Raw genomic sequence first — 25936 nt, 5'->3', positions numbered from 1 at the left:
ACTTACATTGTTTCAGGAATGGGGCAGTCATTTTAAGGTCTGAATTTCTGAATTTATTTTTTATAGAGATTTAAGTAACAACAGAATCAGCACTCTTTCTAATCAGAGCTTCAGCAACATGACTCAGCTGCTCACCTTGTAAGTTTAAACATGTAACAGTAACTGTTTGGAAGCATTACAGTGTGGGGTTTTTTGTCTTGGAAGGAAAGGGCATTTAGTTGATATTAAAGCTTGCTTGTTGTGGACGCTGTAAAATAACTTGTTTCCTAACTACTATGTGTGCAAAAGCTGGTTTTAGTCATGCTCTGCATTGTTTACTGAATGGCTGATACACTTGCTGACAATATTTTATATATTTTCAGAATCCTTAGTTATAACCGCCTGAGGTGTATTCCTGCAAGGACTTTTGATGGGTTGAAATCACTTAGGTTGTTGTAAGTATTATTTTTTAACTATTGCTATTTTCCAGAATTTTTATTTTTGTACAGCAGATAGCAAATTTGTAGGAAGTTACTTGATTGTAAACCCTATCAGGTATTTAAGAAGTGATAATTACATAGCCTTAAAAATTTAAGTGGCTTCATTCTGGGGAAGTATACCCTCAAAATGCTGCACAAGAGGTTATGTGACCCTGGACAACATCGTATATGCAGACATACACTTTTTACTTTTCTGCTTTTTAATCTTAGCTGTATTTCATTTTTGTATTATGTTCTTCCTTGTTATAAGCGTTAAAGTCTAACAAAAATGCCATATGCATGAATTCTTCAGTATATATGAGGGGGGTTTGCAGTTGAATTTTGAATATTTTAATTCCAATAATAAATTTATTTCTTTCTTGTTTCATTTATATGGGAGTAATTCCAAAAACATTACATCATGGCTAACTATTGAAAAATCAATAAAACTACTTCTTTGTTCCAAGAAACCTTTCCATTTTACCACTAGGAAAAACATGGTTGAATGGGCACAAAAAGGGCGGAAGGAAAATAAAGAACAGTCAATCTAGTTTACAGCTTCAGTTTGTCATTAAGAAAAAAACGTGCAAAAATTCTTTCTCAGAAGTCCACAACAGAACATGTAATTTTTGCCTCCATTTGGGTAGTTTATAACGATTTAATAGCTTAGTTGGATTAAATGTCTCACGTATGGCATTATTTAAGTGTGCTCATATAACTTCAGTTATTTTAAATAACTATGGATGGTTTCAAGAACTGTAATTCTATATGTGTTAGATATACATATAACTGAATGAATTTATAGAAAAGGAGAGATGCAGGTTTGCTATAGGAGAGAGAACCCTATTCCCTGTATTGATGTTTAATAAGATCTTCATTCTTTAACTTTGCTATCAAATTAGGGCAGTAACTCTGATACTTATCTTAACAAACAGTTGATGCTTGTATTTTCCACAAATCCATGAAAGATTAGAAAAAAGTATGAACATAATTAATGGGAATTTTAGGGAATTGCTGAAAATGTCAGAAATACTAACTCTTCTGCTATTCCTAAATCCAACCCAGTACTTTGCAGAAGTGTGCCTACTTTTACTGACAATTATTCTTTCATTTTAAAAAGAATCATATTATTAACATTTCTTCAGAAAATTCAGGAATAAAAAAAAGTCAAATTATGAGTAGGCTGCCAGTTAGATCTTAAAAAAAAATGGAAATGGTGGAAACATTGAGGAACTGGAACAAAAAAAAAACCAAAGTTAAAAGCTGAAAACTGTTTAGATCAGATGACATTTGCAACATTTACCAGATTTTTATTCATATGTATTATTCTGTCTATTTTCTTTTTAAGGTCTTTACATGGCAATGATATATCTGTTGTTCCTGAAGGAGCTTTTAATGATCTTTCAGCATTATCACACCTGTGAGTATTCAGATGATAACTATATTTTTTATTTTACATTCAGCAAATTTCATGTAGTTGAACAAAGACAAATTGCAAAGGACTGCTCTGGAGCAAGCTCATGCATCAGTACAGGCTGGGGACTGGCCAGAGAGCTAGCAGCTCAGTAAAAATTCCTGGGCCTCCTGGTGGGCAGCAGACTGAACATGTCTGCCATGTGCCCTTATGGCAATGAAGCCTAAAGATGCTCTGGGCTGAATTAGAAAGTGAGCAGCCAGGTGACTGAGGATAGTGGGCACTCCCTTCTGCTTGGCCCTCCTAAAGCCACATCTGGAATATGTGTTCAGTTTCTCAGGTACAAAGCAGATGTGTATGAAACAGAGCAAATTCAGGATAGGGGCAAGCAAGGTGGGGAGATGGCTGGATCATATGAGCTGTAGGGAGAGGCTAAAGGAACTGGGCTTGTTTAGTTTGGGGGAGATGCTAAGGAGGGACCCAATAGTCTTTAAGCCTCTGAGGAGGTTATAGCAATGGTAGAGACAGAATTTTCTCAGACGTGCACAGTGAAGAGTAAGTCAACTGTCACAAGCTGCAAGGAAAGTTTGATTGAACACAAAGAAAAATTCTTTACTGTGAGGGTCGTTCAGGTTTGGAACAGGTTGCCCAAAGAAGCAGAAGAATCTCTATCCCTGGAGATTTTCAGAGCTCAGCTGGACACAGCCTTGAGCAAGCCTGCTCTGACTGAAGCGAGCCCTGCTTTGTGTAGGAGGTGAGACTAGATGACCTGCAGAGTGCCCTAAATTATCCTATGATTCTGTGTCAGTGTCTGTTAAGTTGACATTAAATACATGCCATCTGATTTCAGAACTTAATTTGAGGCCATTCTTTTCCTGTTTTTAATTTTCAGTGAGAACCTAGATAGAGCAAGTTACCTATCTGTACACCCTGTTGGGTTTATGGATAGTTATTAAATCTTTGCTTGCAATTGAGGAGTAAGTTGACTAGTGCCTTTAGATGTATCTGGGTTTTATGTTTCTGAACAGCTGCAGTAGTTAAAAAACTTAATTATCTGTTTCTAGTTCAGTATTGAACATTTACATTTAATTTGCCGTTTCTCAGAAATTTACTGATACTGATTAAGCTTTAAGTCATTGATAATTCATTCAAATGCTACTATTAAACTAGCTTACATGCATGAAATATCAGTAAAACTTACACAGATTTGATTGTTGTTGCTGTCATTTTTTTCTTAATGGCTACCAGTTATTGTCACTAGCATTCTGATTTTAGCAGAGCAACTGTGTTATCTCAGTTCAGTTTGGCATTCACCCTTGCAGATACGGAGTGGACACTTTCTGGGTGTTTCTCCTTGCATGAGAAGTTCCCTGTCACTAGGTGTCATTTTTGTTACTGCTCTGACTTAAGCCTGACTGAAAAAGTATATATATTTTCTTGTGTTTGGCTAGAAGTATATAGCAATAATTAAGAGAGGGCTTCCTGCTTCAGCGTAGCAGAAAAGAGTGTTCCAGCAGTGGTAGTTTCTACCATCCTTGTCTGCCAAAGATTTCCTTGCATCTCTAGAACACCCACTGATCCAAAGTTGTGGAACAATTTGAAAAAAAGTATTGAAACATCTGGAGGAGGAGAATGTTCTAATACTGCTATTTAACAGTGTGTGCACATGTCAAGATTATCTGTTGAACATTCTATGCTTATTGTATTTCTTAAAAGGAATATGAGTACATCTATATAGATGCTTCTGTCCTCCAAATTACCTACAAAACATATAATTGTCCTAAGAGTTTTAGGAGTATTTATAGTTTCTAGCAGAGAAAATAGACACTTAAAAGGCCTATATAGAAATTAATTCTAGCTAAATTAATCTTTAATTTTAAAAAAATCAAATTTATTTGAAGAAATGGTTTTGCTTTCATAACGAGGCAATTCTTATGTACCTATCACAAAGCTAGGATAGTGTAGTTTTATTTACTTGTGCAACAGACCTCTTGCAGAATTCTGCACATAGCTGTGAGTTCAGTGGGAGAGCTCCAAAGAGGAAATAATTAAATCAAATTTGGAAGCTTAGAAGCAGATGGTTTATACTAGCCTGGGAGCCATAAACTGAAAAGTAAAAATACCAGGGTGGAACTCTGTGGGGTTGCCTTGGCTGCTTCAGAAGAAGTACTTTATTCTTGCTAACTTAGCTTCCCAGTATCAGTTTCATTCTGCTGATGCAGCTGATCTTGGCCATTACGTACCAATGGCAAAATAGAGCTAGTTAGTATTGGCTCTCCAAAGTTCACACATCATGCAGATAAGAATAGCTAGGTTTCTGGACCAAGTTTACTGCTAAAACTATCACTTCTTGTTTTAGAACCCAAATCCAAACATTTCATGCTCTTACAGTCAGTTTTATGGAGGGAGAGCAGGTTTGTGGTTTGAAGGTTTTCTGGCTTCTCTTTTTAAAAGCAATCATTTAAATCATTTATTCCCTTTTTGTTTGTCTGTTTTCCATAGGGCTATTGGAGCAAATCCTCTTTATTGTGATTGTAACATGCAGTGGCTATCTGACTGGGTAAAATCAGAATACAAAGAACCTGGTATTGCACGTTGTGCTGGTCCTGGAGAAATGGCAGATAAACTTCTTCTCACGACTCCTTCTAAAAAATTTACTTGCCAAGGTACTGTTGTTTTTTTCTCTTTGAAGTGTCAGTTTTGCACTCTCACAAACAGTTGAGCTGTAAAATAAGAGTCCCGTGTGCTCTAAATACATTTATTATAGCACCTTCACTCAACCTTTTCATCATTCTTCCTCATGCTTAGGAATGAAGCCATTGGTTCCATTCAGGAACTGTATTTATTTTATCTTTAAAAAGACTTCAATGCCTATTTCTTTTGAAATCTATGGGGGGAAAATGTCTTCCGACTTGCAGTACAGTATTCCTTAGTACACAGATGTACATAGGTACTTGGTACTCTCTCAGTCATGAACTACAGTTTAAATATCTACACTTCCCTTAGCCAAAGAACATCTTTTTCTTTCAGACTATTTACAGTAAAAAGTACATCCATAATCCTTGCAGTCTGCAATTAGTTGCATCAATATGTCCCAAACACTTCCTCTGATACTTCAGAAGACGGCATAAAAAAGAAGCAAACCCAAACCCAAGAAAATCCGTAGATTACCTCTATAGAGGTCTCATTCTAAAACATTATATCAGGACATTTCTCAGGGTTTGGGCCAATAATATTTATGTCCATGTTGGTACCAACATTGATGGCATTTACATCGCAACTTATAAATTCCTAAGTTCTTTTTCTGAAACTTACTATTTTTCTGGTTTGGAAAAATATTTTTTACTCACATGGAGAGAGAACTTGGTTTGTTTTACTGTTCAGTCATCCTCAATTCCATCCACGTCTCCCTTCTTAAATATTTTGAAACCACATAAGACTTTTGCTGTAGCTTAATTTTTAATGGTCCTGATCTAGAAACATTGAAATCCCCAACTGAAAAAAAAACAAAACTAAAACAACAAAGCCCCCAGAATTTATGTGTGCTTATACTTGTAAGACATTACTAAGCTTATAGTTTTTTTCTGAGGCATCAGATAAATATAGAATCATAGGATTGTAGAATTGTTTAGGTTGGAAAAGACCTTTGAGATCATCAAGCCCAAGCATTAACCCAGGACTGCCGAGTCCACGACTAAACCATGCCCTCAAGCACCACATCTAGACGTTTTTTAAACACTTCCAGGGATGGTGATTCCACCACCTCCCTGGCCAGCCTGTTCCATTACTTGGCCACCCTTTCAGTGAAGAAAGTTTTCCTAATATCCAATCTAAACCTGCTCTACTGCAGCTCGAGGCCATATGATCTTAAGTCTTGTCAAAGTAACTTATTCTCACAGTTAGGTAATCTTCAAGCTATTTTGATTTATTCATCTGTTAATGTATCTTCAAAGGTGAGCTTAATCCCTTTGTAATTTCTTTCTTAAAAAAGCAATGGGACTTTGTCGGAGTTCGCATCACCAAGGTTGTTCTTTACTTGTGTAAATGTGTATTCATCCTATTTAGTTTTCTCTCCTTGGGCTTTCTGTCAAAAAACTTTTGTAAAGAAAAAAACACTGGAACCCATTTTGTTACTTGTGATGTCAATGAATTGCCTCTCCCTCCAAATCCTTCTTGTAATTTTTTAACAGCATCTCTGAGGTCATGCCAGTGTTCATTGCATAGGACACTCATCTGTTGCAAGATACCTTAGTCTGATTTTAGGTAGGATGTTTGCTGGCCAGTCTGATCTTTTTCTCTACAAGCATCCACTGAACATTATTGCAGATATGCTCGTATTACACACTGTTCTAGGGATATAACCGAAAGAATATTTGCATGGACATGACGGGCCTGTTTGGTTGTTTTCCAAATCTGTCAGTTTTAGAAACTGTATCACCCCTGCCTGTGATCATTATGTTTCTGTCAGACAATCCAAAAAGTATCCTACTCCATCTTGCCCATCAGAAAATATCCTTTATATTATTATGCAGGGTAAGAACTGTATTTGTTTCACTTCCAAGAGTGGAAATCTGGTATTATGGATACCTTTGAGAGAAAATAATTTTCCTGCCACTGTCTTATGAAGATGCTCATAATTACAGATTGCAAATCAGCAGCTTTTTCAATGACATGATGGCCCTGTAAGACAGTATGTGTCTGTTACTCAAAGATAAGTAATTTTATCTTTGCTTAAAAATGAACTGCTGAATAGAAATTAGGAAGATGCTATTTTACTAATAAAACTAAAATTTTACACTATGAGTGACAGGACTGGTTTTGGAATGTCTGTTTATGGCCTTGCCGTTGTGTGTATATTTACAGGAAGAGTAGTGTGTAATTCCCTCTTAACAGTCTCTGGATTCAATTGCAAGCGAAATGGGTGCTTGAATTTTGCTTACGTAATGAATAGCTCCCAGTGAAAATGAGCATTTTGAAATAAAATCTCAGTTGTAAAACTCCATAAAATCACTGTACCTTACTCTAATTTTATGAATTCCTTTGCTCCAGGATTCATCCCTTAGTATTTTCGTCTTTCAGGGTTTTTTCTACTTTTATGGGTGGTTTTTCCTTTTTTTTGATGTGGCCTCTAACAGATTCTCGATCTTTTACTTTTACCCCTTTATCATCCATGCCCTGCTTCTAGAGATTCCAGGGCCGTGTGGTTTTCTGATACCAGGTAAGGTTATAAGTAATCTGGAATGGCTGATCTGATTAAGAACGGACCTTCTGCCCTTCCTTTTGTGTACCTCAAGCAGACTTCTTTCCTAAGACATGCATGTTTACTGTCTGTTTTCCCCTTTGATGTATTCACAGCTGACTCTTCACGATATATCATTTAATATATTGTATGAACAATTTTGTTATTTTAAAAGCCTGGGCTTGAGGAAATGATTGTTTTCACTACATCAAACTAAAATCATTGATCTCATTAGCAGCTTTAGTATAGGTGAATCAGTGTAGGTACTGATTGTGAGGCCATATGCAAGACAGAATATGAGTCATGAAATGTCAGAGCTCAAAAGTTTTCCTCATAACAGGTTTCTCTAGAAGCTGGTTTTGAGAGAGTTTGTGTCGTGTTTTTCTTCCAAAATGTTAGATATCTACGTGTGTTTGTATGTTTGTCAATAAAATGTCATTAGTTTTTCTCTGTTTACAAAAGAATACTGCTTTTTTTATCTTTTATGTTACGGATTTCTTTCCAGTTATGGCTTATTCAAGAATATACATATCTACAATATGCAAAACTAAACAATAGGTTACGAACTCAATTCTTTCTTGTATGCAAGTCTTTTAACACATGCAAGCAGAAAAAGGAAAGGAATGGTACAGTGCAAATGAAAATAGGTTCCAGAACTGCCTTTCCATTAGACTTCAGTAAAAGTGTCTGAAACGTTTCCATTCTTTGATCTTACAACTGAAGAATGATAAATCAAAATATTAGTTTTTGTTGGCTACTACAAATATAATAGTTACAGCATAAAAGCAGATACAGTGTTGTTTACTATCTTGTTGAGACTTAGGTTCCCATTTTCTGGCTCTGGTTTGGAAATGAAATTTAGATTGCTAATCTGGTAGGGAAAATAACCTTAGTTACTGAATGTTTTTTAATTCATGCCAGATAAATAGCATGTTATTGCATGAGAAGTAGAAAAGAGGATACGATGTTCAGAATATCAGTTGAGGCAAGAAAGCAAAGACTTCCAGGCTTCAGCAAAGTGTTAATTTTTTTTTTCTTTTTTTTAAATATGTGCCTATTTTCACAGAGCCTCTTAATGTACTCTAGCAATAATCAGCAATAGTTTGGAGTACACAGGCAGGACTTTCTAGATGTTGCTTCTGCTGTGTTTGTTTCAGTTCTTCTACCTCTGCTGTTTGCTGGTCTAACAGAAACTTTAATCAGGTATAGATTTCTCTTTCAAAATAATGGAATGAAAGCAAGAATAGTCAATGATCCGTATAGATTGTGGCTATGCCAATAAGCATCTTATCACAGATCACTGTGTTCCTCCCTTTGGATTTGTCTGCAAGCTTTGACACAGAAGGATACCAACAACTGCAGATTTAAAAGAAACAATTTTTAAAAAGTCAAGCTCTCCATATCTAACAGCCCCTACTGAATCCTTATAATCAAGTCTTCTTTCCATGCCAGCTCCTTTACAATGACTTATCTGAGATTAGTTTTGCAAAGAAAAAGAAAGTAAGTAAGTTACGGAATCTAAGTTTAAAAAAACCCAAAACTCCCTATCTCAGTAAAAATGTCCTGTTAGCTTGGAAGACTTTGCAGTCTGGCTCATTTTGAACAAAGCTTGTTATGGAGCAATCAGACAGTTCCACCAGGCTCAGGAGTTTGGGGTTTGCATTTAATTAGAAGAAATCACAGATTATACCTTAAAAAATATAAATCACCTGTGGATAACTGAAGGAGTTTTTTCCATAGGTGAAATCCAAAATCAAGCTGGAGGCAATATGTCATCAGACACTAGATCTGGAGATAGTAGAGAATGCATATTCATTCTCCTAATAATCATTTGGCCAAGTCACCCATTTTCTGTTACAGTAATCAAACATTTTTCTGTCACAAAGTATATGAAAATTAATCACATTTATACATAGGTGATTTCTAATTTTTAACAAATAACAAGTGATTTCTTGGGTTGCTTGAAAAAAAAAATTAGAAATTGATGGTTCTTAACTTGAAAATTCACCATGAAAAGCCTTTATTAAAATTGTAAAACAACAGGAAAATAAGCATATAAAATATTTATATAATAGGGATAAGATATACGTAGGCCAAAGCTCTAAGTCTGGCTTCTGCAACGTCAGATTTTGTCAATATTCATTTCTGAATTCTGTCATTATAATCATTAATATAAGAAACTGGACTGCAAGCATGGATTGCAGCCCTCATTTACATATAGATTCATGGTACAGTCTGCATTATCTCTGGGCTCAACTAATGCAGTAACGCACAGAGCTGTGGCTGACTCCGTAAGGGAGCAAAGCACAATACAGAGATATTTACAGTGAGATAACTTGGACAATGCAATTTCATTACCATTCACAGATGTTCAACCAATTTACAGGTCCATTTTACTGGTTCATTTTACCATCTCTGTGATCCTGCAGATAAAAAATAAATTAAACAAAAACACATTAAAAATAGCATTCTCAGTTAACACCATCAAGGGCAGGATTGCAAACTTAGCACTTCTTCTCATAGGCAATTTTTACCCCCTATGGAGACAAAAGATGAAACTGTATTCTTCATTTTGTTAATACAAAGGGAAAGTCGTTATCATTGATCAGAACTGGACAGATTTCAGAGAATGAGGATATGGAAATCACTTTGGGGTTAGTTTTTTTGTTGTGGATTTAAAAAAAAAAAAAAAAAAAGTGATGATTAAACCAAAAATCCAAATGGTCTTGTCAAAAGAATCAAGGAGAGTCAAGCATTCCATTCATACAGAAACACCACAAAGTCTAGAATATAAATTTCATTTTAAAATTTAAAGCAACATGGAAGATGTATCCTGTCAAATATAAAGTAATAGTTGTTTGTTTCTGACTATCCAATTTGTATTTTTAAGGGCCTGTGGATGTTAATATTCTTGCTAAGTGTAACCCTTGTTTATCAAATCCATGTAAAAATGATGGAACCTGCAACAATGATCCAGTCGACTTCTATAGATGCACTTGCCCATATGGTTTCAAGGTAGGTACTGAACGAAGAGCAAAAGCTTATTGAAAGGCAAGCTTCTCCTAAACAACCGTTAAGTTTTATTTGGCTCCTTTCCACTACTTTTTTATTTTATTATTAAATTATAATTGTTGTTCCCTGTGTAGGGTCAAGACTGTGATATTCCCATCCATGCTTGCATTAGTAACCCATGCCACCATGGCGGAACTTGTCATCTGAAAGAAGGAGAAAAAGATGGTTTCTGGTAGGTTGTTTTTAATTGTAACAGTGGGATGGAAAACTACTGAGTTTTATATGCGAATAGATTTTGGTGTTAAATTTTGCATTCTCTGTGTTTGCTGGTAAGAGCACTGCAAAGGCAGATTTTCAGTGCTTCTGAAGTTTTCAGAACATGTTGCCATCCTTGGAAAGCTTCTAAAGCTTTGAAACTGTTAAAGACAATAACAAATGATTGTGATTAGTTGAGGCATATCAGGTCAAGACAACATAGTATTGACTCCATTATGCTAATTAATAGCTAGCTAGATCCCTGCTGAAAAAATCTCACAATTCATCTGTTGTTGTGTGTATTACTTCAACAGACAGCATGTAAATGATAAAATGTAAATCCCAATGAAACAGAAAATTAATGATTCATTTGAAACTCACTATGCAGCAGATAAACATGCTGTGAGCATTTTTAATCTTGGGTTATTTAATCACACAGTACAATTACTCCAGATGTACTTCATGAATTATGAAATAAAGTTCTTTAGCATTCTTACGTGAAATTATTAGTCATTTAATAATCTACACCTCAAGCTTGTTAGAAGTGACACTTCAAAAAGATACTATTCATTATCTTGCAATTCATTATGACATTATTCTTATTTTTTAATCCAAATTCTGCCCAAAGATTGAATAGTTTTCTATTAAAAATTAAGTGTATACATCTTAATACAATGCCTCTAGAATTTAAAGTGACAGTCATGTCTCAGAACTTGACCTTTTTCATTTATTTCTTTTAAACACTACAGACTTTGAAAATCAAAGCAATTATCATGAAAGATGCAGAAATTATAGATAGTGCATATTACATGAAAATGTATGTGTAGTCATGTTTGAGTGATCTTTTACATTTAATATTTTGGTGTATTTGTTTTGTGTAAACATACTTAAAAGCAAAACAAATTACTGCTTTGAAGAGTTTTTGTTTATATATATTTTTGTTTTATACATATTAATAATAATTAATAAGAGGCTTTGTAAAAAATATACATGTGTTGTGCATTGAATGTTAAATATTGGTACATTTAATTGAATGATAGTGGAATACTACTTACTACTACTCCCTGATTCCATAGTCTTTTCCATGTGTTTAGCTTTAAAAAAACAAAGGAGTCACTTTCCATAAAAAAATATAATCTAATCTTGTAATATAAAGGTAGCACACTTTTCAGAAGGATTCCTCAGTGATTTAATTTAAGTTCCTTAAGCTAAAGATTAAGGCACGAATTTAGAAGTCTTTTTTTCTGTAATTTAAAATACATTTAAAAAAAATTTGGTAACTTTTATTATTTTTTTTTTTACTTTATATCGGACATGTTCTTTATGGATAATGATTATTAATTATTGTACCTATTAATTGCAGATCTTCCTGTCTGGACTCCCCAGCTAAAATGTCCATGTGGTTAGTTTTGTCTTCTGTATTACAGGTGCACTTGTGCAGATGGATTTGAAGGTGAAAACTGTGAAATAAATGTTGATGACTGTGAGGACAATGACTGTGAAAATAATTCTACCTGTGTGGATGGAATTAATAACTATACTTGCCTTTGTCCACCTGAATATACAGGTAGGAGTATAAGAGAAAGTACAGGTAATTCAAGAATTCCTAGCAGAATAGTAATATTTTTGAGTTTGTAGGTGAATTAGTCTCTACAACTCTACAACTGTCTTAAAGCCAGGTTTCCCTCCATATTTTTCTCCTATGTGGTTTTTAGTCAAAAACAGACAATACTCGCTCATTAATTCCTCTGTTAGTTTTGAAATTACAGTAATTTGATGTTTAAAAGATCATTCAAAATATGTCCCTCCCTAGTCTTCACCCAGACACTCAATGAAGAACCTCTGTAGCTAAAAAAGATTCTGCTTTTATCCTGTGTACGTTATGTTACTAACAGGGCAGAAAAGGATCTGTGACAGTAGGGAACTGAATTTGGCACCCCTGGATGCTTTCCCACCTGCCGTTAGAAACATTAATGCAGAGTGTGACGCTTTCTGTTCTAGCACAGGAAAAAGAAAGAAAAGGGGTAAAAAAAACCCACAACTCATTAGTGTCTAATTATTTCTTTCTATCAGTTGAGATCCAGGTCAAAGCATTCCCCTCTTTTTGAGACAGAGGGTCTCTTGCTTGCTGTCATCATCTCTGTGGGAATGTAATGTAGTTAGAACAGCAACACTGGAGCATAAGTAGGATCTATTTTTTACATTGATCTGTTTTATAGTTTTTCTAATGAGACATCTATTTTCTGTCAGTTAGTCTACCACTAGGAGAACACAGAGCTTAATTTCACAAAACTATGATTTGAAATGCTTATAAATGCAAAATCCACCATAAGTTGGGAATTAACTCTACTCAGTCATCCTATATCTTTACATTAATCAATCAAATTTGAATTCTGGAAAACTGGGAGGAGAAGTGAACTCATTAATCAATTTCATTTATTGAAAACACAGCCAACTCCTTTTTAATCCAAGATATTTCCATCGGTAGTTCTACAGGCTATTGGATTGCTCACATGTTTTAGGGTATTCAAATTTAAAGTCAATATTTAAATCTTGGAAACCCACAGTGAGTGAAGATGACTGAATGCAAGTATAAGAAATATAACTTCATAATATAATACGTGTATTCATCCAGTACTTACGCTGGGTAAATGTGTGGCAGAAATTTCTCCATACAGAATAAGCTACAATACCTATAGCAATACAAGTTGAAAGTACAAGTGACCAGAATAAGGTATTTAATAATCAGTTGATAGTCCACATCTGGAAGAACAGACATACTTTCTGCTTAGGAAAAATACTGTTTTGCCAGGTACTGATACCTTAATACCCAAGAGCAAATGAAAGTTCAAGCCTTAGAAACAAATAACAGCTAACAGCGTCAATAAGTAGAGACAGTGTTTGCTATTTCCCCTATAATTAATATTTCAGGTATATGTGAATCAAGCTTCAGCTCCCCTGGGATCAATTACTATCTGCTTTAAAAATGGGATCAGATATTCTAGTGTGTAGGCTAAAAGAAATAAAACTGAAATTACATCAGTCCAGTATTCCTGTTCAGTGGCTTCATGCTAAGAGGTTTCATTTATCTATTGGGTAGTAGACCCTTCAGCTGCAAATACATTCCTCCTCTGCAGCTTTGCAGGTGTTTTTTACCTGTGTCATTCATGTCTTCATTTTAAACATTGCTCTAGGTGCATTTAATTGCTAAGAGTCAATAGCTTTCTGTATTCACAGTACGCCATAGGAAGTACTGTTCTGTATTAAATATCTGTGGAGTGGATACAAAGGCTTGTTTATAAGTGCTAGCCTGCCTAAAACTTTGATTAAGTGTGCCTGTTGCATTTCTGTAGTATTGTAATTGAAATGTACATTTTAATTTACAATTGAAACAGCAATTACAGCATTTCTGTATGCATCAATATGGTTAGAGCAAAAAGGAGAGAACAAACAATGCTAATGTTGTTGATGTTTCTATTGTAGGTGTGCTTTAGTTTATACAAGAAAGTGTGTTTTTTATATTTAATTCATAGTTGTGCATAATTCTGAAAGGAAAATACAATCAGTTTACATGGCAAGTGTTTTTGTTTGCTAACTGTAATTCTTTCAGGAAAAGAGCTTTGCTTTTACAGACACAATGCCTACTCATAATCACTACTGAAGTCAGTAGGTCATGTGAGTAGGTGAGAATCTTCTCACCAGCTCTAAAATAAATCAAAACAATCTACTTGTAATCAATAAGTTCAGCTGTTTTGTTTTTCAAAAAATATTGAGAATTTACACTATCTCATCTGATTTTTGTCAACACCTTAACAAAAACAAAGACACATGTATTTTTTTTAACATACAACGTTAGAGCCTCAACTCATTTTATAGATAGGTCTGGCAAAAATTGAAGCGAAAGTTCAGGTTTTTCATTCCACAGGATACAGTACAGAATTCTATAATATACTATCTATCTGACAAAGCATCTGAGGATAGGACACAATTTGTGAGACCCTAAGTCATTTTTGAGATTAATTGAAAGGAGAAGATATAAAACGTTGAGCTAGGCAAGGGGTCTTCACATCTGTCATCCTTGATATTGCGTAATAATTAAATAACCTTCAGTGCTAAGAATTAGACTGACAGTAGTCTGGACACATCAGGATCTAGAAATGGTAGTGTTCAGAATATAATCTTACAGTTGCCTCAAGTGTGTATGAGGTACCAAATTATTTATAGGATTTATTTATTTTTTCCCGCTCTGGCCTATAGCCTGATTTGGAAGATAAATAACAGAATCCCCGTCCAGTACGGATACAGTGATTTTTCATGAGGAACTTTGTAACATATGGATTTTGGTATCTGTTTTAACAGGTTAAAATCGGATATGCATGTTGCTAATGTGGTTTTTTTATGACAGGTATTTTTCGCTATATGAGTTCATGTACTAGCTGGGCAAAAGTAGGTTAATAGTGAGGAAAACAGGCTATATATTCGTAGATGAAAGTATTTTTAAATTCAGAGATACTTATTTCTAGTTCAGAAAGTCCCTGAACTGTAAGTTGCTGGAGATTGAGGCAGTATACATACCAGGAAAATACCACTGTAGGCTTGTCCTGTTCTCTTTTAATTCTGTTGGCAATACTTCGAATTGTCTGTGTTCAAGATGTCACAGCATATATGCACTGAATGTGGAAGTGCACCGGCCCAGGATACTTTTCTGGGTGAATGGTTATCTACAAATATGCTTTACGTTTCGGCAGCACAGTATAATGAAGAAGTCAGCTGAAACCTGCTGGTATAAAACGCAAATCATTCTTCTGTAAAGCTTTATCTTCAGGTGGAGGGCTCGTTAGAACTCAAATTAACTCTGAAAATACATACAAAACCTAAATAAAATGTTGTAAAGAATGGTGCAGTGTAAAAACAGTCACATTCTGACTTTTCTATACAATCCCTTGAGAACTGATACTTCTCATGTATGTAGTCTTGATTTTAAAAAACAAAGAATTAAAAAAGCTTATGATGTTGTTACTTAAGAATCAGGAATCCATTTCTCTGTAGCTCAGTTAAGTTTTAGAAATACATCCACAGTTACAGGTGGAAAGGCATAGAATGGTATTCGTACTATACTATGAGCTTTCTTAAGATCATAGACTGTAACTAAAACACAGTAAGCAAATGAAATCAGTGAACACTCAGGGTGTCTGATGAAACCCTGAGAAATAAAAGCATTTTAAATACCTCACTATGTCCTGCACTCTTTAACCTCACTATTCTTTTAACATTACCATCTCCTTTATTTTAAGCTCAGTCTAGTAAACTTCAGGTCATTTTATGTACATTCTATAGATTACAAATCATTTCTCTTACTCGTTATCATCAGTCATTAGATCACAAATCTAACTGATCCAGAAGTAAAACCTTTCTTATGCCACCGGTGGCATGTACTTCTTACCTTTTCTGTTTGTTTTGCTCTGCTGTAGGTGAGACACTGAAGCTTGCTTCATTTTGCTATACCAACCCCCCTGCTGCTATAGTTGTGCATTAGCTTAATGTGCTATGCTGTTGTATTACAATGTAAAAAGTCTCTTGTCTCTTCTGTCTTTGTCACTGCAAGCTGCTAATCTGAATGAAGTGGAAAAAGGTCAGTTGTCTTTTAAGCCTATTTTCACTTACTTTGGTTTCTCACTTTCCTTTCCTTAAAGGTGCATGGATTTCAGTTCTTACAAATGATCAAATAAATCGTATATAGATATGATTTAGAAAGCTCACAGCAAATCTTCAAATTAGGCACTTGGCTCTTGCTGTGATTACATGTCAGAAGAATGTTGTTGAAGATGCAGATCACTGTGCAGGAGTACTTTAATACTAGTTTCATTGTCTTTTTTTTTTTTTTTTTTTTTTTTTGAGATGTATTAAAAAGTTGTGCAGCCACTGATAGGACTAACAAAAAAGTTTACGTGGTGATCTTCTCAAATCTTTATTCTCATCACCTTAAAGACATACCTTGGTTCCATTCTAATGTATTCTATGTTTTATAGCACTGTTTTGCCTTCATTTCTTCGTTAGATTATGGTACTAGAAAATATGCTGGAGTATAAAATGGCAATCTTACTCATCATTTCTCTGGCCTTTTCTTGCTGTAAATATCTAAAGAAACTGAAATAACTACATTAAACTGAGGCTGTGGTACAAGAAAGGTAATAGTGGAGAGATTTATGACACTAACTTTGGGTGTTCCTGATTTTTACATTTTTTTTAAGTTTCTGCCTAAAAACTATCTCACTAATGGAGATAAACTATCTTCTATACAGTCTGATCGCCTAGGCAATCTGATAGCTAACATAGGCAGTGACAACGTATTTATGAAGTTAAATATTTGGTTTTAAAAGCAAATGAATCATCTTGTAGTGTATTTGCCATTAATTTAATTTGATAATTATATTGTGCCATCTATAAAGCAATATGATATTTCACTAGTAATAATTTACTGTGAGGGTGGTGAGGCACTGGCACGGGTTGCCCAGAGAAGCTGTGGATGCCCCATCCCTGGAAGTGTTCAAGGCCAGGCTGGATGGGGCTTTGAGCAACCTGGTCTAGTGGAAGGTGTCCCTGCCCATGGGAGGGGGGTTGGAACTAGATGATCTTTAAGGTCCCTTCCAAACCAAACATTTTATGATTCTATAAAAATATGTTCATTATCCATGAAATAACATGTTGAGTAAGGCTTCAGTTGTGCTATCTATGTTGATTAATTTAGGTATCTGATGAATAATTCTTATAGCTTAAACTCAGAGCCTAAATTCCCTCTGTAACTGATGGAGAGAACAAGACATTTCCAGAAAATTATTCCATCCAAAGGTGTTTCGTGCTTATGTGGTATTCTGTTTGGACATGTTGCCATATTTACATTTTACTATTACTTATCTGGACAGCAAAGATAGCCTCCTGATTTTCTTTGCCCTTTTCACTTCCTAAGTTATTTTTTCTACATTGTTGTGTTACTATCCCAGTATGAAACTGGTTGATTTTATAAAGAGTACTTGTCTATAGAAAAACTAGGAAAAGTACAAGCCTAGTATAAATAAAGATAGATAAAAGTTGAGTTCTTTGTTATTCTTGGTTTTAATCTAAAAAAAAAAAAAAAAACAAAAAAAAACAAACAAAAAAAACCAAACCAAAAACCCCCACAACCAAACCAACCCCCAAACCAAGCAGATTACAGTAACTAGTTTGAAATCTGTGATTCATGGATAAAATGCTGCTTTGTCACTGGTTTCTAGTAGCGTAAATGAAAGTATTTTAGGTTTTACTTCCAAAAATTAAAAGAAAAACTTAATTTCTCTGTTCATGAAAAACAGTTTTTCAAATGGAATATAAAGGGTAGATGCTACTATGAAGAAACTCAAGTCTGCATTTCAAGTTGAAGCAGCTGTTACCTGTGTATAATTAGTCTTGCTGATAGTTTAAATGTCTCTAAATGTGATTAAAGGAAGAAAGGCAATGAATCCTAAACAGAGCTATAGTGACTGTAAATGTATTATACAAGTGTGAACTATAATATATTAAAATTACTGATTATATCAAGAACAAATTCCTCACAAACAAATTACCCAGGGGATGTGAAATAAGTTCAGCACCAAAATTAAGCAGATGTGTATGTGATACATACTTGTATTAGCTTGCCAGCTGAACAGTAAAGTTAATAATGGTCTCTATGTCACTTGAAGGATCAGTCAATTTCATCATGCCAGATATCTTTTGAACTGTGATAGTAGTAGTAGGGGGGGGGAAAGGAGGGGGGGAGGGGGGCATAGTTTAAGTAATTATCTCAGTTTAGGCAAGCCATAGACACAGACAGATATAGATTTTAATTTTTTTTATGTGTTTCAAAACATTACTACATGGCTGCCCTGATACTCCAAGAAAGGAGTTGAGTTACTTTCAATTCTTAGTAATCAAGTAAGTTTGCCTAAAATTTAAGCATGCAACTAATCAAATGCAAATCATGTCATATCAAACTTGATTAAAAGTTTAATTATTTCATTAAATCAGGATCATAATCCTCATTCTTGTAAGACCTACACGTAAGTGTTACAGCTTCTTAGAACAAAGAGATACTTTTGCCACTCTTGCTTTTCATCACTCATTGTAAAACTTTGTTTCATCTAGCTTAATATACTTCAAATGACTAATCTATATTAGAAGTTCAACTTTAAAAGTAATTTTAATGCATTTTCATAAAGGGAGAATATACGTGGCACCCTTGGCAAGCTGAGCTACCTGCTACTAGTTTGATCACTGCCATTACTGATTCTGGTCTATTTCTTATCTTTTGTTTTCCTTAATTGTCTTAAAACTTACCTGCCTTAAAGTTACTATTTCTTTGTTGTTGTCAAATAGCAGGTGTAAAACCACAAGAAATGTTAAACTAAATAAGCCCCATCTTACACTGAAATCCACAGTGCGTGGGATAGATGAACAGAGTTAAGGAATGGTGAAAGATAGAAGCAGTCCATCCATGAATCAGATCTGGAGTTTGACTTTAATATCAAATTCCAAAAAAATGTTGAGGTTTGTGGTTATAAGCTGCATCCTACTATGACTATGAACTTTTTTTGATTGTTGGAAACTTTGTCCCTTATGTAGTAGATATTTTTATTTCTCTTTTCTGAATAATAACCTCAAGACTTTAAATAATTGATGTTGTCTACTGTTCATCAAAATCAAGACATCATAAAAATGCAGCCTTTTTCTGTATATGTTTGTTAAATGGCAGACATTTTCCAACCCCTCCTACACTCTACTGGCTCTTTGAGTCAGAAGTAATTAAACAGAGACCTCTAGTCAAAGAATCAGATAATAACACCTACTTGATAAAACATAAATACTGCAGAAGTTGACTCACAATATAGCGCAATCAAGCTCAGAAGCTGGAAAGGACATATATGTACACATATAAAATCCTGCTATTCTAGCAATTACCAGTAAGCCTATAATATGTATCTGTTATTTTAAGTTTGGAACAGTTAATACGTCAAACAAGTAAACACATGATTTTTATAATTAAAACTGACCATTCTTTCCTTTGCATTCTGTCTCTAATTTTTATTCCAGTATCATACTCAGTTTTGCTAATACGCTAGTGATTTTAAGCTTGTTTCTTCAGTAAGGTTGCCTGTAATTAGCAATGTGACATTATATTCAAAAGCCCATGTCCAGTTGTGTTGAAGCTCTCCTCTTCATTCAGAAATATAGTGGCTGACATAGTTTTATTTGACTGTATTTTGAATTTATTGCCCAAATATTCAAAATAACAATGATGTAAATCCTTTTTCACTTCATTGCATTGTTTCTCATTATTTGTTGTAGTACGTGTATTTATCTATTGGAAAATCCAGAGTTAAGGGTCTGTTCAGCCTTGAGAAAAGAAGGCATAGGGGACACCTTATCACCATGTTCCAGTATTTTATAAGGGTGGCTACAAAGAAAATAGAGATTCCATTTTTACAAGGAGTCACATGGAAAAGATGAGTGGTAATGGGTACAAGTTACTGCTGGGGAGATTCCAATTGGACAGAAGAGGAAAAATTTTCACAATGAGAACAATCAGACGCTGGAATAATCTCCCCAGGGAAGTGGTAGATTCCCCAATATTGGACACTTTTAAGATTCAGCTGGACAGTGCTGCACCATCTTGTCGAGACCATCCTTTTGCCAAGAAAGGTTGGACCTGATGATCCTTGAGGTCCCTTCCAACCTGGTATTCTATGATTATGCAATTAAGTTATCCTGTGATTTATAATCTCATCAAGTCATAAGAGTGAGTTAACATACACAGAGGAAACACAAACTGACCTGTCAATCTAGCAAATTTACACCTTTGGTTGGTTAATCAAGGATTACACACAATTCATCATCAGTATTTAATAGTGTTGTGCTGTTTGTCTGCATCATCCTCCATATCTACCTGCAAAGTGTCAGTATATAGTCCAGTCTTGACCTTGGAGGGTTGTGCTCATTTGGACTGTGCTGACCATGCAGAGTTCCACTGGCTGCAGTGCTACTCCATACCAAAATCTGGATTCCCTAGATTACTTAAGCAAGACGTCTTATGAAAAGTTATTGCTGGTTCTAATTAAACTTCGGAAGATTTTCTTAGGATTTTTGACACTTTATCAACTGCTTATTTTTAAACAAACTGGTCTGTTGCTTATTTTCCTACATACAAAAATGTTCCCATCTTTCAAAACCATAATTACTTAGCAAAGCTCTTGCAGAAGACTCAGTTACAATATTATTAGATGAATAAAAGAATGTACACACACATCGGTGTCAAGCTTCCTTGAATTGAGACATTTTGTTTCACAATCTTTTTTCATTATTTTGAAGTATGCTTTGTGAAACATTGTATTATATATCCCAAATCAGGGAACTCTCTAAGATTTCCTTCCAGTAAAGCCAAGGAGCCTAACTTGGTAAATCTGATATTTCCTTCAATGCGTGTTGCACTTTCATCACTATCTTTTCATTTTGACAAAATTAGTTTCTCCCCTTCACCTTGTCTCAGATAAATTCTGAATAACACGTTGGTTATTCAGTACTCTAAAAGAGATGTTGCTTTACCAGGAAAACTATTCTTCATTGGTTCAGATTCCATGTGACATACTTCTATTTACTTTTCTAGTAACTTTTTTTCACAAACAGTTAGATTTTGGTGATGGGAACACTCCATTCAGAATATAAATCTGTTAACAGTACCAATTAAGACCTTGTACTTGGGTTATTTTGGTTTCTTCTTCTTCTAGGATTTACAATTTCATTCAGAAATTCAGTGTCTGATGTACATATTTTGTATTCCAACTTGATTTTTTCTTGTTTTTCTTTTTACTGATTCTGTGTGCAAGTCTGTCATGAATTGCTACTCCTTATAACAAAATTTTATATTTTATATAAAACTGACTTATTTGTTCATAGGTTTTTTTGCATTATAATTACACTACATGGACTGCCATGTTTACCAGGTCCTTTCCTTGATTCCTGTTTCCTTCCCTAGACTAGTTGCTAACAGACTGTTTACCGGAAAGCTCCCTCCAGTGATATGATTCTAACTTATTTGACAGTGCATATAATTCGCAAATGCAAGGGGAAAGTTTCCTTCCTTTTATGCTGTCACAGCACAGAAAGTACTGTCTTTTAAAGACAGGTGGGATTTTGAATCATTGTTTCTCTTCTTTTTCAGTCTGTGCACTTTTCTACAGAGTACTTAGATCAAAGTCTGGCCATAATCTCAAAAATACCTCATGATGTTTGCAAGTCTTTTAGCTGCAGTAGGCCTGGTAACATTGTAACATTGTAACATTGATCTTATGATTTGAAGTGGACATTTTTCAAAACTGTAAGCCTGTTTCAAACTTAAACTTCCAGTTGACCCTCAGTCTCTGTTCACAATTCATAGCTATGACTTGGAAATTAAGACTTTTTATGTGCCTTTCATGAGGTGATACAGCTTTCAGTGTAGTTCAGAAGATATCAGGGCTATCAACCTATGACTACAAAAATGCATGGTACTCTAACTAAGAAATCCTGTATTTTATAAGTACCTGGATGGTGGGGAAAAAATAAATGTAAGATGGGCAGGATTAGACACTACTCAGTAAAGCTGTTTGCCACACAACAAATTTCAGAGTTTTGTGCTGGTAATAATCTAAGCCATGTCCCAATTACTACCCTGTAGCAAAATCAATGCCAGTTGAGTAAAGTTGACAGCAATAGTGAAATTGCTCCTATTACGCTAGTCCTAATTTGCCTTTTTCTAGGTATTTTGGGGGTTTTCAATGGAACTTTTAGTGAGACTCTATCTAGAGAGAGCAAACCTCCAGCCCTGCTTGAAAAACAGGCTCGATATGTCACTTTCAGATAGACTCTAATATACTGTTAGAATTAACGGTCTTGGGAATGTTTAGAGGTGGTTTTGTCCAAGTCTTTTAAATACTGAACAGCCATATTAGCATTATTTGTGATTGTTGTGTCATATATTTTGAAGTTCTGCATTTAATTTAATATAGAATATGTGCCATAATAAGATACTTCTACGTGTGTGTATATATATACATATGTGTAGGCACATCTATAGATTTCTAAGCCATACGAATCTGTACAAACTAGGTTTAAAAAAAAAAAAAAACAACAGTGATTTTTGCTTATTCCACTCCATGTTCCTGAAAATTTGGATTCTCTGTTCCCATATTTATATCTCACTCTTGAACATCGCTGGTCTTTAAACAGATTTCAGCTATTACAGCAAGTTCTGCAAAGTGACTAAATGCTATGTGAAGAATTACTACCTCTTATAGATGTATTTGTTTGAGCAAAACCCTTTGAAAAGAGAAAGGGATCTGGTTTTTGTTTGATATCTTGTGGGATGCAAAGAATCCCTGGTATTTCAGGATTCTTTGTGCACTGACCTAGTCATAACAGTTGCACATTTCCAGACTAATAAGTCCATTGAGAGTTTGAAGAGGCTTTGAGGATAGAATTAAAATCCTTTGTATTAGTCATCTTCAGTGGCCTGCATTTGATCTTCATTCAGTCACATTGGTACTGACAGTTTTCCTGAGGACTGTTAAGTAGCCTGTGCTTGAAGGCCATTTTCTTGTGTTAACTCAAACCTTTATTTGGTTTTGTAGGGAAAATGCACTACTGGCAAATTGGTAATGTGCTATCAATTTTCTTTTTTTATTAGTTGTGTAGAAGTAGTCTGGATCTTTTGGATGGCTGCAAAGTACTTGTCTAGCTGGTTTTGGCTTCTCTCCTTTTTGAAGATGTAGAAGTTGCATGTCTTATCAGACTTAGCTTACATGTTTCAGATGTGTTTTTATCCAGAATAACCATCTCTGGCTCTAGTTCAGTTTTGCCTTTCTCTCTATCCTTGCTTTAATGTAGACTGTTCTCAAACTCTTTCAGTTTATTTGTCCATCATTTGAAATAAGTTCTACATGCCTTAAGATATAAGTCCTGGAAATAATGTCTCAGATCCTGGGTAGTCAGTTTTCATGTTCAGGACATGCAGTTTTAAACACTTGTATGTAAGTACACTTGCTGTGGAAAGGACAAATTTATCTGGGGGATCTGTTGAACCTGTAAAGCAAAACACCAGATAAATAGACTTTTAACCATCTACTGTTGCTTTCCATTTATTATGATGTGTAATTCTGTAATTTCAGAGAAGCCCATGCAGGCCACAAGACAGCTTCTGTGTTGTGCTACATACTTGGCAAGAAGCAGTGTAAAATGCAGAAACCTTATTACTTAATGACGGTAGTAGCTGATGAACTAATACATACACACACGTGTGTGTATTCTGGAAGATATCTTCATTCATATACTCTCCCCAAAATCTTCATCCCAATGTTGTTATCCTATACCTTTCTCCCTTTTTCCAGTCTACCTGTTCCTGATCCTACCCAAATTGTGTCACTAAATGGTCTGTCCTTCTTTCTCCATACCATATTACTGGTGGTTCTGTCATCCTCAGTACTGTGTTAACAGTCGCAAGAAAGAGGTGAAGCCATTATATGTTATTTTAACCTCAGGCTGTCCTCCAGCAGATACTGATTCTTCAGCTAACTACAATGCAGGACACTACCACACTCAGATAAGTAAAACTGAGGGACACCAAATATTGTGCCTCTTTGAAGGAAAGTTCAGCTTAAGCAGTGAAAGTATCATCTCCTTTCTTCATTATTTTGGTGTACAGTTCTCTTGGCTCACTAGCTTATGTTTTATTACTTGGCAAATGAAAGGGGTAACCCTACTCCTTCCATAATTTTAGGGTCTGACAGACCTGTGAGTCCCTGAATTCAGCAGGCACAGGGTTTATACCTGTTGATTAGACATGTATTCTTCATATGGATGCTGGAATAAGTATAGCTATCTTACAAACCAGGGATAAATTTTGCAAGTGCACCATTTATGGCATCTTCTCATCAGTTAAACAGGGAACAAGACATTGCTGATCAGTTTTACACACCTGTAAGTGTTTCCCTGTCATAAAATTGTAAATAAAATTGTATTTTAACCATATTAAAATATTTTATAGATTATACAACCCATGCTGGAAATTAGAGCCGCTGCTTCTAGCAGGAGGGAGGGGTAGACATTTGACAGATACTTTTAGAGTCACTGCTTCTAGCAGCAGGGAAGAGTGGACATTTGACAGATGGGGTTTTTTTCTTTTCACAGAACAGATTACAGATAATTTTGGTACATTAACAAATGCAAAAATTGGAGAGTCATAATTAAAAAAAAAGTAGAAAGCAAATTTTAGAGTTACTGGAATTGTATTGACATGCAGTGATATTAACAGGCTTTTTTCAGGTAATAAATTACTTACAGTGCAAATCTTTGCATTTCTGTGTGTAATGTGCTTAGAAATAAGTAAAAGAAAAGCATATTTATGCCTTGTGTATCCTGGTGAAAAGAGATTCAATCACTAGTGTTTTGCTATACAGCAGAGCTAGATAAATATTGTAAACAAAAAAGTATTTTTTTCACAAAATTATCATTTATATCCATGGACAGGTGATTGAGATTGAACTATTTTTTTAAAAAGGAGTTATCAGAAAGATTAGTATTTATCACTATTATTTATGTAATCGTATTTATTTATTTGTGTTTATTATAAAGATAGTATTTATTATTATATCATGAAGTATGTATATTTCCGTGTTAACAAAAAAACTGAGTTACTTTTACACTAGAAATGGCTACTTTCAGATCAATGTGAGATTTTCATTGAATTGATAGCATACATTGTATTTCAGGTGAGCTCTGTGAGGAGAAACTAGATTTCTGTGCTCAAAACCTGAACCCTTGCCAGCATGACTCAAAGTGTATCTTGACACCCAAAGGATACAAGTAAGTCTAAAATATCCAGTCCAACTGGATCTAATTTTCTATTTTTTTTTCTCCTGCCTAACTGCTTTTCCTTTTGTTTTAGTGGAAGCAAGTTCTATTTTCAAAATAATAATTTCAGTTATTACTAAGCATTACAGCAGAATAGGCCATTATTTTCATGTAGGTCTACATTATTATCTTAAATATGTTTTACTGGATTTTACTGATCCTTAACAGTTCTAATTCCAGTCAGATTTTAAATAGGAATGCAGAGTAGAGCAGTTAGTCTTTGTGACAGTCTATACAAAACCCTTTTAGTAGCTTGGACAGTAGGAAGATAATTGCATTTAATTGAAGTGGAATAATTATACTGCTTTCTGAGAAGTGATTGTGAAAGAAATTATTAGGAACATACACTGAAAGGTATAAACTAAAGAAGTCCATCCCCAGGAAAACTAATCTTTAATTGCATCATATCCTTATCATAATTAATTAGTATGCACAATTTAAAGTGTTTTTAATAGGCTTTAGGTCAATACAGGAAGCCTGCAGCTTTCAACTGTTGTAATAAGCACCTGTTTTATGCACAGTAGGCTCCTGTACTAAAATCAGATTATTTATTACCATTCCTACTACTTATGAAATACCATTTTATTTAAAACATGAAAAATA

At 34.7% G+C, this 25936-nt stretch overlaps 1 protein-coding gene across 17 annotated transcripts in view; it reads left to right on the top strand.

The window, feature by feature from the left end:
* The window catches only part of SLIT2 (slit guidance ligand 2), a 266644-nt gene that overhangs the window by 218053 nt on the left and 22655 nt on the right, over nt 1–25936 (top strand). For 7 of the 17 annotated variants that reach the window (XM_055797551.1, XM_055797549.1, XM_055797542.1 and 4 more), the window contains 10 exons: nt 67–138; nt 363–434; nt 1807–1878; nt 4375–4538; nt 7058–7090; nt 10002–10126; nt 10258–10355; nt 11806–11945; nt 15984–16010; nt 25192–25285. In XM_055797551.1, the coding sequence (XP_055653526.1) occupies nt 67–138; nt 363–434; nt 1807–1878; nt 4375–4538; nt 7058–7090; nt 10002–10126; nt 10258–10355; nt 11806–11945; nt 15984–16010; nt 25192–25285 (897 nt within the window). Of the gene's footprint in view, nt 1–66; nt 139–362; nt 435–1806; nt 1879–4374; nt 4539–7057; nt 7091–10001; nt 10127–10257; nt 10356–11805; nt 11946–15983; nt 16011–23592; nt 25286–25936 lie in introns of all 17 variants that reach the window. The other 10 variants (XM_055797550.1, XM_055797552.1, XM_055797548.1 and 7 more) reach the window with 6 other exon arrangements.

This window comes from Falco peregrinus, chromosome 2 (genome assembly GCF_023634155.1).
Source record: "Falco peregrinus isolate bFalPer1 chromosome 2, bFalPer1.pri, whole genome shotgun sequence".
Taxonomy (NCBI): Eukaryota; Metazoa; Chordata; class Aves; order Falconiformes; family Falconidae; genus Falco; species Falco peregrinus.
This window is presented reverse-complemented; position numbering and strand designations above follow the sequence as displayed.